This window comes from Alligator mississippiensis, chromosome 1 (assembly GCF_030867095.1).
Source record: "Alligator mississippiensis isolate rAllMis1 chromosome 1, rAllMis1, whole genome shotgun sequence".
Taxonomy (NCBI): Eukaryota; Metazoa; Chordata; order Crocodylia; family Alligatoridae; genus Alligator; species Alligator mississippiensis.
In genome coordinates, this window is record NC_081824.1 from 169,815,707 (window position 1) to 169,828,103 (window position 12,397).

Here is a 12,397-nt window from a genome sequence, read left to right on the forward strand (position 1 = left end):
AGAAACCACTGGGATCTCCTGGATCTTAGTGGGTCTTGGAGGTGGGAGATGTTTTGGGGGGAGTGCTAGGTGCCTGGCGCTGTTCTGAACTGAGTCTAAGAGACAAGAGAAACCCAGTGAGAGATGAGAGATGAGAGAAACCCAGCAACAAAAAGGGAGTGACAGAGAGTGAGACGCATGTGGTGTGTGAACCTGTGATAATGCAAGGGGTCTTGGTCTTGGTTTCCCTGAGGTGGGCAGAATCCACAGGGGGAATGAGAGGACCTGCTATATGTAACATACTGGATAGGTGTGTGGCTCCCTAATGATGGACAGAGGACCAATGCCTACAAGAGACAGATCCTGTCTTTCCCTAGTGGCTGAACCTCATGAGGGTTCATGCCCACTCTTAGAGTCTGTTGACACAGCTGTTTCTTTAATCCAGGTGCATGGGGCTTGTGTCCTGTGTGCTGAGGGCCCTGGGTTTGCTCGCTGCCTCAGGGTCTGCATGTTACATGACTCTGGCTCATGACGCCCTCCACCTAGCAGCAACTCACATGCGTGCTTGCAGCTACTGCCAGCTGGGACCAGTAAGTGTGGAGATGATCCAAGCTGCCAAGCCTGATGGTCTCTATCCATAGCAGAAAGGCAGCAGCAGGGCAAATTTCCTCCATAGCCTCACCCACTTAAGGTTCTTCCACCCTGTGAGGGCAAACTGGCCCCTAGAGAGGAGAGAAGAGACTGGCCCCGTTTGGCTTCTTGATTGAGTTAGCACCATAAGGCCTCTGCAACCTGTTGTGTCAGGGTTGATGGTAGTTTTACTAGGAGTTTAGATTATGGATTTGTATGGGATGGTTTGGATTGGGATGATCCTGCCTCAGGAGGTCCCTTCTAGACCCCCTTCTCTATGACCATGATGAGATGATGACACCACCACCAGAAACAGCTGAGACTCATCCACATTTGTGTCACAACCTTCCCTGCTGATCATCTTGGCCTGCAAGTGGGGCACCTTCCATCCCCCTCCTCAGAGGCATCTGCTCCCTCCTCTGGGGGACTGTGGAGCCCTCTTGGGGGCGAGGGGCTGCTCTTTGTCTGCTCTGTCCTTCCCTGGGATCAAAGGGGGCCTCGGGGACTCTGCCACCCTCTGCCAGGGGCAGTGCCTGCCTGCAGCAAACTCTTGTCCCCAGTGAGGCAGGATCCATCTACCTCAACCCTCCCATGCCAATCCCTCATGGAACCTCTTCTTAAAAAACTAGCTGACCCTGACACACAGGGGTGCTAGCAGGCTCCTGGCTGGCAGGCTCCGCCATGAGGCGGGGTTGGCCGCTAGGTAGGTAGGGGCAGGAAGGCTGGGGGCTCCGCCAAGGGGTCAGGCTGGCTGCTAGACAGGTAGGGGCAGGAGGGCTGGGGGCTCCGCCAAGGGGCCACGGCTGGCAGGTAGGGGCAGGAGAGCTGGTCCCGAACGGCGGCAAGCAGCAGCCCCCACAGAGGCCGGGGCAGCTGGGGAAGCCCGGCGGGGCCCGGGGAGCGGGCGGGGGCGGAGGAGGGGCGGGGGGCGGGCGCGGCGCTGCCACAGGAGCCGAGGCGGCACACACACACACACACGCGCGCGCGCGCACACACACACACACACACACACACACACACAAAAGGCGGCAGCGCAGCAGGCAGGCTCAAGGTCACGCCGCAGCGCCTCGCGCCGCTGCCGGCTCCCTGCGCCCTGTCGGGCGGGTGGGTCGGGGCGCCGCGCCGCGCCGCGGGCGGGCGGAGCCCGGGGGCGGGAGAATGCGGGTGCCGCTGGCCCGCGCCCGTCACCCGGGAGGCGCCGCCGCCCCAGCGCCATGTCCCCCCCAGCCTCGGCGGCCGCGGGCAGCGAGCGGGGCAGCAGCACGTCGGTGCCGCAGGAGGAGGCGGAGGGCGGGCGCGAGGAGGTGAGCGGGACCGGGACCGGGGCGGGCTGTGTGGCTGTGGACGGGGCTCCCGGCTCCGCTCGGGCTGCGCCGCAGGGCGGGAGGCGCTGGGGTCCGCAGTGGCCTCGGGTGCTGAAGGGGTGGGCAAGGGGCTGCCCCTTCCCCCTCCGGGGGGCCGCGGGAGCGGGGCCGGGTGGCCGGGGCTGGGGGAAGCCCCCGCCTGGCACCTGAGTCCTGCCCCGCACGGCTGCCCGCGCAGCCTTCAGCCCCATGCGGCTCTGACAGCCCGCGGCCCCTCTCTCTTTCTGCCCCCCCCCCCTCTGTCTGTCTGTCTGTCTCTCTTCTCCCTACCTCCCAGCCCTCTCTCTCTTCCACCTCTCTGTCTCTGTGCCTCTTTCTCTCCCTTTTCTATCGCTCTTCTTTCTCTCATCTCTGTCTATCTGTCTTCCATCTCTCTCTCTCTCGCTCTCTGCCTCTATCTCCCTTCTCTTTCCTCTCTCTCTGTCCATCTGGCCATCTGCTTCCCTTCCTCCCTGCCTACCCCCACCTGCTCCATCTTCGTCCTTAGGATCTCTGCCTCCCCATCTATCCTTATCGATGCCTCCATCCATCTCCCTTCTCCATATCCCTCTCAGTTTTCTCACTGTGCTCATCACCATGGTACCTGAAGCTGTACTGCCCACACCTGGAGCAAGTATGGGCATGCAGGGGCTGTGGAGTAGCAGATCTGGTGATTGGGGACAAAGGGGAGAAGTGCACCCAGGGTAGGGTAGAAAGGTAAAATGTCATGGGAGGGCTGAAGGGGCCAGACAAAATCACCACTTCATTTTTTTTCCTGGCAAGCAGAAGGTACTGGGCACAGAGCAGAGCGGTGCTGGACCACTGCAGTAGAGAGAGGTTGTTATGCCTTGCAAGGTGGATAAGGGATACCCCTTGGCAGCCTGCCTGGATATAGCACAAGTGCCTGCCTCCCTGTGCCAGATGAGTGGATTGGCACAGGTGGTCAGGGCTTGGGGAGGGGGCAGAACCCACAGGGGTCCTCAGCTGCTGCTCTGAGTGCATCAGGGATCTGAGAAGGAGGGGAGGATGCCCCTTGGGAGCCCATTAGGAGTAGGGGTAGCTCAAATACTGGTGAGATAGGGGGTCTGAAGTGCAGGGTAAGGGGAGGGCTGGGCCAATCCTGCTGGGCATTCTTGTAAAGTCCAGGCACTGAAGGATGAGGAGCGGGTCCATGGGTTTACCACAGAGGAGCCTGGTCACAGGTTGAGGGCTCTGAGAAATGGAAATGAAGCAGTGTTGATCAGGAGGGTTGGTGGGGCAGTGCCACGGTGTGAGCAGCTGGGCAGGGTTTGCAGGCTGTGTAGTTTTGGCTCTGGATAGTCCTTTCCTTAGCCCTCTGCTCCTTGAACTTGAGGCTAGAAAGGCAGGTAGCCAGTTCCTGGCTGGGGGGGAAGGGACTCTCAGTAGCAGTTGTAGCTTGCTGGGGGGAGGATGGGGTAACAGTTGTCAGCCGCTGTTGAGGAGCTGCAGTAATGGCTGCTGCATAATCCCAGTAATTCTTTGCCTTCTATATAACTGGGAAGAAAATGCACACGTACTTCTCTGAAATATATATGTAATTGTGATAGAGGGAAGCTCAGGTACTGGCTGAAGAAGGGAAGAGGGAAAGACTAGGACCCTATGGAGATGCTTCCCATCCAAGTCTGCCAGTGCCTCTCACTCCTGTCTTGCAACCTCCTTGCTATCCCATCCCTGTGTTCCCTACACCCAGCTCAGCCAGTGCCCTTGCTTTCCCTATTGCCCTTCCATGATCCATAGTTTCTAGAGGCAAGGGCCTCCATGCAGATACTGGCAATTAGAGTCAATTTGAGAGGTAGGGCAGGGGTTATCATGCTTACTCTTTTGACCTGAACAGGCTGTGACAATCCAGGTCCCCAGGGCAAAGCTGAGTGTGATGCTGCTTCAAAGGGACCCAAATCCTTATCTGAATGGATTTTAAAAACTATTGTTTTAAATGGCTGTAATGTCTGGTGAAAGGTGCCAGAGTGAGAGTCCTGGAGATGGAAGGTCTCTGTATAGAGACATATGATGTGGACAGTGCCAGGTCAGCTACCCTCACACACCTCAGCTTTACAGGGACCATAAGAGGAAGGTCAGGATTTTGGTCTTTTCGTGTTGGGGCTGCCAGTAGGGCTCTGACAGAAGGATTTGAGACCAAGTGCTAAAAGCATAGTTACTCCATTGCTTACATCAGAGGAGCCCTCAGACAGCAGCTACGGTAGGTTCTTATCCCTTTTTCTGTGGAGCAAAAGGAGCTCCCACTATAGTTAAACAAAGGCCCACACTCTCTGTGTGCTGGTATGTTCATTGTGCCCCTGAGCAAAGACCCCATTCCCTGTTCTGCAATTTGTATACCAGAGGCTGAACAGTTGTGCCATTGTGCTGAATTTGGACTCCTACTCCCAGGGGCTGGATCCAAAGCAAGCTGCTGCTCCTCTCAAATGCCCTGTACCTGGCAGGGTCAGGCAGAAGTAGTGCTGCTCTCCTGCCTGAGGCTCCCTGCACCATCAGTGCTGGGACATATTTACTCATATTGGGGTTTGCAGGAGAGACTGCTGCATTCTGTGTTGGAGCCTCTGGGGAGTGTGTCCAAGTCCCAGCTGGGGAGCGTGCCCACTGGGCAGAGCCTGCAGAGGGCTGGAAAACAGAGAGAGGAAAGTGAGGAAAGCTACCCTCCCTGAATGTGCCTTGTACTGTCACATTGCATGCCTTGAGTGTGGCGCAGCTTCTGCCATTGCTCAGTGTGTGACTGACAGGTGAACTGGAGTGGGAGGGGGCCGTGGGGGGATGCTGGGAAATCTAACCCATTCTGTTTTGCTTGATGCTAACACACGTGGTGGGCTGAGCCAGTGAAGATCTCCTTGGGTGGACAGCTTCTCTCAGGATGTCCTCAGACCCTCTCCTCATCTCACTGACACCCAAACACTCACGGAGCCAAGACCCAGTTTGGCATGGTGTAGGTCATATTGATGTCATGCCAACATCCAGCCAGCCAGCTTGAATCTTCCTCATGCTCCCAGTTCTGCTGCTCAAGTGAGGTCCAAGGGTGGAACAAACCCTCCTCAAATCCCTGGGAAAGACCCTCCTGGCATGGTCTGAGCAGGATCCCTGCAGGTCTCCCTGACTTCCAGAGGCTCAGTCTTCCCTTTCTTTTTCCCTCTCTATTTAGCAGTACCACCAGCCTGGGGATGAGCTAGCTGTTTCCTAGTCATTGGGGCTGCAGCATAGGGATATGGGGCATGGTGGCACGGTTTGCTGCTGCTGCTTGTACCTAGCCCCTTGGGGGATGGCCAGGCCCTGAACTGAAATCCATGGGGCTTCCTGAGAGTGGTGCTGGCAGAGTCTGTCCCCACTGTGTCTTGTTTTGCTGACAAAGGGGAGGCACAAGGCTTGTTATTCTCTTATGTGATGCAAGCAGATCTGCATGGCAGAGCCATGGAAACTGCTGCTCAGGACTCCCCATGGATTAACCTGCGATCTGCTGCCCCTCCCTGCCAAGTGGAGGACACTTGAACCCCAGCCTGCTGCTCTAGGCCTTTTGCTGTGTTATTTCAATGTTTGGGAGCAGTGTAACCACACATAACCCTTCAGACTCCAGGCCAGGCCCTGTTTGCCTGACACTGCTCACTTGAGTGTCTGAGGACTTTGGGGATGAGTTGGGGGAAGTCCATAGACCTGCAAGGGTCCCTGTTGTTGAGGTGAGAAACCCAATGCCCCTGCAGCTCATCTGTTTCTCTGAGCCAGAGTTGTACCAAACAGGGCAGTGTAGGGGTGGGAAAGGGTGTAGGAGCCTGGCATGAGAACAGCTTGTTCAAGGGAGGGATCACAGGTATGGACAGGGCATATCTGTTTTGGTTGAGTAGTTCTGATCAGAGCAATGAGCCTTATCTACACAGTGCCTGATTTACCCTGTATTCAGAGTCGGGGAAGCAGAGAGGTTAGGGACAGGCACGTGGGATTTGTCTCCTGCCAGGCTTCCAGCTGGGAGGAGGAGATGATTTCTTCCATCTCACTATGAAGGAGCTTTTCAAGGCTTTCAGTCCAGGGAATAACACTTTCACTGCCATCTTGTTCCTCTCTCTTCTCCCCCCCCATGCTTCTTTGAGTCGTATATACTTCCTTCAGTACCAGGCACAATTTTTGTCTTCTGTCAGTCGCTGCTCAGCTTGGGGAAGGAGAGCCAGGTATCTCAGAAACAACCCTGACTTTGTGTTCTGGGGTGACCATAATGTTGGAGGCTGAACCTGTGCAAATGGATGCTCCTACTGCTGTGTCAGACCTAGGAGACAAGCAGGAGGACTAACCTCACCCTTTGCCCTTCCCAACTGAGCATCTCAAAACATGTCATGTATATTTTTTTAATTGACCTTCCATAGCTTGAGGGACCTGGGTCAGGTCCTCACCCCCATTTTAGAGTGGGAAACTAAGGCACAGAGAAGTAGAGGGAGTTGACAAGGGTAATGCTGTGAGTCAGTGTCAGAGCCAAGGGTAGAAGCAAGGAGGTCTGACTCCTGCTCCTGTGGTTTAGTCATAGAAGAACTGATCTGTGCAGTGGGGCAGTTGTACAGAGATTTGCTTGCCATAGCTGAGTGCATTGATGCATGGCTGGTGGGGGATGCTGATGGCTATAGGGAAACACTGTTTGCAGTAAAATAGGGCAAACTTTTCACCTCATTTCATTGGACTGCAGTGGGCCAAGTACGGTTTCCTGTGAAGCACAGCCTCCACTGCTTATAGGGATGCTGTTCTGAGAACAGAAGGATTTCCCTACCACTGGCTTTATCATCTACATGCCTGCTTGTTTGAAGTTCTGAACATTTCCATGTCTCCTACCCCCTTCCTTTCCAACCTGGAGCTCTATCCAAAGCCACCCTGTCTGAATTTCCACTTGGGGAAACTACTTTGGAGTTTTTTGTCTTTTGAAGGGGCAGGGGGATATACAGCCCTGGGATATAGGAGGGATAGTGCACTTCACTCTGGGATGAAAACCCAGTGCTGACTCCTCTCCTCCCTCTGTGGTTAGACCTTGGTGTTGGCACTGGCCTGGGTTTGGGCTGGTTTCTCTCTCCAGTGCAGAGTGTGTGTGTGTGTGTGTGTGTGTGTGTGTGTGTGTGTGTGTATTACCTTGAAAGCCTGTAATAAAACTGGGCTGTAAACAATTTGCAGCAGGGTTTAGTGTGACCCTGTAAAGCGCTGCAGTATCAATGCTGCGTAGTCTTAGGAGGAGGCTAATGCATGGACTAGAGCCTTGCTAACACAGTTCCTGAAATAAAGCACTGCCTGCAACCTCTCCCCACTGCCCCACCCTCATCTTCTGTGATGCCCTAGATAGACTACTTCAAGGGGTTTCACCTGGGTCCATCTGTGGGGCTGCCTGGATTGAACAAGGCAGCCCAACCCATGCAGGCTCTGATGTGGTCTTGTGCTGGGAATCTGCTGGGTGAGATGCAAGGTTGTACTCACTACCTCCAAATCCCCAAAGGCTGACATGGTGTGAGCATGTCATCTTCCCCCTCCCCTGATCTGCTGATCACGCACATTGAATTCTTGGTGGTTTTCCCTCTGTTCTATTTGTGCATTACCTGCAAACAAGGCACGGTTTCAACCAATGTGCTCATCCTTCCCGGTGATGCAGAGAAGCCACGGAGGGGCAGAGATCAGCAGGGACCCCGAGGGTCTGTTAGAAGCCATTGGCCACCCTGCTTCTGAGCCCCTGCCTCCCTCCCTTGCTTCCCCCACTGAGCAGTGCCAGTGAAGCTTCCCAAGCAGGAGGGGTTGCAAGCTCTACTCCTAGGGGAGGTTTCACAGTGTGGGAGGAAGACCAGAGAAAAAGACATCCCTTCATCTCCCCCTACCCCTCCCCTTCATGGATTCAGGGGCAGTTCTGAATTTGCAGGACAGCTCCCATGCTGCTGAAGGGCAACAGAGGGCAGGGAGAGACAGGGAGCTTCTCTGATGCTGCAGGGCTGAGCTAGGAAGCAGAGTGCAGGGCAGGGCTGGCATACCCTTGTATCTGTGCTAGGAGCCTGGGCAGAGAGGATTCAGCACAGCTCTAGTGGGCCCTTCCCTGCAGGTGCTCTTCTTCCTTCTCTGTTCTTTCTCCTTCTACTTCATCCTTTTGCTCTCTGGCAGTTGTGACACTGAGATGATTCTCTGTGCTGATTCAGAGCAAGGCTGAGGCTTGCCTCTGCCAGATCTGAGGCTCCCAGATCCACTACATGCAGAGCCAGCTCCTTGCTCTTTGTGCCCAGGCCTGTTACCTGGAGCTTAAACCTACACTGGGGCCCCTTCCCTGGCTGGGATACTGTTACTCAGTGCTGGCTCTCATGCCCAGATGGTAAACAGGCATCAGGGACCACCATCTGCACAGGCCCTGGAGGGACACAGAGGAGGGCCTCTGTGCAACTCTCCTTCCTCTCGCTGTTGGCTCCCCTGACTGCGCACCGCTTTGATGTTCTTTCTACATGTGGCTGTGTTCCACTCATCAAAGGCCAGTTCCTGGGGCAGGATGCACTGAAGCTTAGTGAGAGGCTCTCTGAAATCTGGTCCTGCTGGAAACAGTAGCGAAACTCCCTGTGGTATTGGTAAGCTCAGAATGTGGTGGCAGGGGCAAAGGGTTGGAGTCGGAGAGACCATGGTGGGCATAGCTTCTCTTCCCCATGTTGGGGCTTGGGCTTGAGACTGATTTTGTGTAGTTAAAGCCCAAGACATCTTGATCACACTCCCAGATCTGCTGATGACTCTGTGATCCTTGGCAGGTTCCCTCCCTACTAGGAGCCCCTGTTTCCTCTCCCTGTGGTGAGGACAATGGACAGGTCATGAGGCCATGTTCATTAGTGTTGGTGTGGCACTTTGGGGTCCTTGGGTGGAAGAAGTCCCAGAGGGTTACTTGAACCAGGAGGGCTGAGGCTGTGCCCTGGAGCTTGCCTGCACACTGCTGACATCACATTTACACTCTTACGTTCTTTCACTGTGCACAAGGGTAGTAGAGAGCACTGCAGGTTAAGACCCCTGATCTCTGGTAATTGCAGCTGGATCACAGGCATTCTGTGTCCAGTGGTTTCCAGTGATTTCCACAGTGTGCAGGAGTTTAAAAGGGTCCTAGTCTATTCTGTTTAAAAAGGGGCCCAGCCTTAGAGCATGTGTGTGTGCACCTATGTGTTTCAGAACCAGTTAGAGCTGTTTGCAAAGCTTCACCCAATAATTTAAATGCAACTTCTAAATAAACCTTTTCAGGGACTCAAAGTCATAATGATGGCATCACTAAGTGGGTATGCTGATCCTGCTGTCTGTCAGTCTGACCAGTACTGTCTGATTGCCTCCTTTGTCTGTCTGTATATGTTGGTTATCATAGTGAGATTGCAAGTTTGGGCCAGGAATCATTGTTTTCATTTCATGTGTGTGTGTGTATACAGCACCTGGAACATGGGGATCCTGGTCCATGCCTGGAGCTTGAGGGTGATGCAGCAAAACTAACAATGAATTAATAATAACAATGAGAAGTTTACTTGGAAGCAGCTGCATTCATTTCATCACACAAGAGAACCAGAAGGGAAAGTGACCACTTTAGACTCGTAGCTGGAAACAAAAGTGATGAGATACTAAAGTTTCTTCCAGTGTTAATAATCCTGGGCATTCTCAGTAACACTGGGGAGGAACCAACACAAATAAACATTTTTTTGACAGTGTTTCTTTAACTAGCATATTGGATCCCTGTCACATCCCAAAACACTCTCCACAATGGGCACCTTCAGGGAATTGTTCCCCTTCTTGCTGAAATGCTGCCCCCTCTGGGGTGGGATGCAGCAGCTATGATCGACCCACCTTATATTTTGCAGGAGGGGGAGCAAACCTGTGTGTGTGCATAAAGCAGTACATTACCTGAACCTCAAAGGGCAGGGGCTGGGGCATCAGAGAGAATGCTGAGAGCCAGCTGAGCACCTTGGGGCAAAAGCAAAACCTGGCTCTTGGATAATATGCAAGGGGCTATTTACTGTCCTTATAGAGGATTGTACTGGTTAGGAATTTTGCCAAATCCAATGTTATCTGTATACACAGGAAACTGTGTGGAGCTTGGTATCTTTATCCTAGTAAACCAGGAACACAGGATGGCTGCGCCAGCTCAGAACAAAGATCCTGTTTCCTGTCTGTGATTACAGGGAGGTACAAAAGACCCAGAAGTGGACAGTTTCTTCCTATCCCTCTGGGTTGTGCCCTGAGGCAGGAGGGTTTATATTTGTAGCTCTAGAAGTTTTTGTTATTCGCATACGGGTGTCACTTGTCTAAGCTGCCAGTCTCTATGATATCCAGTGGCCGAGAGTTCTGGAGGATGACTTTGCAAAACATATAAGAAAACCCCACATAGGAGCAGGGGGATCTTAAGTCATTTGTGCCTAGGATATATCCACACCACTTCCCTTGGTGTGGCTGAGGAGGGATGCACTCAAGCATGCCAGCCCTCCTCCCCACAATTCCTGCTCTTGCATCCCACACACCCAGAGATCAGGTGGTGAGCCTGCTCCAGGGACATCCCTTGGGGCCACTTTTGAGACCACTGTCTTTGGCATGCTTTGGAGCAGCACACCTTAGCACAACTTCACCACCACTTTTCCAGGTTTGTTGCAAGTGCATGGGAGTCAGTAGGCCGAATGTGCTCGAAAGTGTCCCTCCCCTGGAGCAATTTCCCCAGCATTGCAATGTTCACTGTGGTGTCCCAGCCAAATGCCAGAGCAGGGAATTCTGTTTCTGCCTCCAGCCATCCCTTCCCACCTCTGAATTGCAGTTGGGGAGAGCAATCTTCACTTCTTCTCCCAAACAATTGGTAGGATAGCTGTTGTCAAATACTGGCTTTATCTTGCCCCAGAGGTAGCTACATTTGAGTGGTTGGAAAGTGGTGTGTGGCTGGACATAGGATGGCGTTTGGGATCCTTTGGGATGAAAGGCAGCACCTAAGTCACATCTGTTATTAATTAGCACTGCAGACTATGGGGCCTTGAAGATCACAGCTTTAGACCTGACCCTGTAGCACTTTACCCTGGTAAGCTGCAGGAATGGCAAGCCATGAAAGAGGCTCTGCCCATCACATGTGGATTCTCTTCTGATTGTGGCATAATACACTGAAGGTACATACCAACCAGAGTGAGAGGTGTCAGTCACTGATGCAGGGCTGAGAGTAGAGTCACACATACTAGGTCACTGCTGGGGCAGGGGAGCAAGGGAGCTTGTACACCAAAGGCCATTATTACTGTCCTGGCAGGAGGGACCTGCATGCTATAGGCTGCTATTGAAGTGCCAAGGGTGGGGAAATGGGGGCCACTACTTGGGTCACTACCTCAGGGGGAAGGAGAGCACAGGGGCAGGGAACTCATGTAGCAAAGGTCACTATTCCTACGTTGGGGGAGAGGGCAAGGGGCATTTTTGTGCTAGCGATCACCATTGCCATGGTGGAGGGGTTGGTTGGAAATCTTCTGTGCTAGAAGCCCCTGTTAGAGAGCCAGAGGGGCTGGGAACACATACGCCATGGGTCATTGTTGAAGTCCAGGCAAGGGAAATTTGCATGCAAGAGGCCATGATTGCAGTGCTCAGAGGGACAGTGCACATGAGTGGTCACTTGTATTACACAAGGCAGGGGGCAGCTCACACCATGTTTCTATGAATCCCTGGGGATCTGCTAAGGTACCTCAGTAGCTTTTGCTTCTTCAGGCATCTCCAGATGTTCTGTGCACTGGTAACTAAAAGCCTTGAGAGCCAAGGGCTTGTTTAATGTCCCTGGTGGGGAGAGGGTTGGTTACAGCAGTTCTCCTGTTGCCAGCCTGGTTCAGTCAGGTACTACAGTGAGAACAGGACAAGAGGGTTTTACAGCTCTGCAGCTGAAGGGCAGGGACTCTGTACTGGGCCCAGTAGCTTAACATCTGGAATATCTTACATTCCAGCAACTCTCCTGTGAATGCAAATGCTGCTGAGATGAGCACCGCTGCTGGGCAGAGGTGGGAAGCAGGGGGAGACAGCCAGTTAGCCTAGGGTGGTAATAGGCAGAAAAAATGAGTTAAGGCAGAGCATTGCAGGTGGGATCATCATCCCATAGCCTACATGGAAGTTCCAGCCTTGGTTTCAAGCAGCAGAAGGGGTAGGATCCAGACAGCCCAGCCCTTCAGCACTGGTTCATTGATGGAGCAAGTAAGGGGGAAGCAAGACTTCATGGGCACTTCAAATACTTGCTGGCACAGGGGCAGAGAAAAAAATGCACAATGCACAACTCTGTCTCCTCCCCCCTCCCCCGCTTAGCACCGCTGTGTCAGCCAAAGCCTAGTGTTGATGCAGCTGCAGTAGTGTAAAGTCCTTGTGCTGGTCTGTCTGACCCTGCTTGAGGAGCTGCTTTAAGCTATATGGCAAAAGGGTTCTCCAGTGAGAATCGCTGGGAGGGCTCTAGTGGTGCCGCTGTGCTG

The 12,397-nt window shown here is 53.6% G+C and overlaps 1 protein-coding gene across 1 annotated transcript in view; it reads left to right on the forward strand.

The window, feature by feature from the left end:
* The first annotated feature begins 1,740 nt into the window (after positions 1 to 1,740).
* TMEM151B (transmembrane protein 151B) overlaps positions 1,741 to 12,397 on the forward strand; it is a 29,778-nt gene continuing 19,121 nt past the window's right edge. Inside the window, exon 1 of the mRNA XM_019483004.2 lies at positions 1,741 to 1,913. Within this exon, the coding sequence (XP_019338549.2) occupies positions 1,824 to 1,913 (90 nt within the window). The 5' untranslated portion in view covers positions 1,741 to 1,823. The remainder of the gene's footprint in view (positions 1,914 to 12,397) is intronic.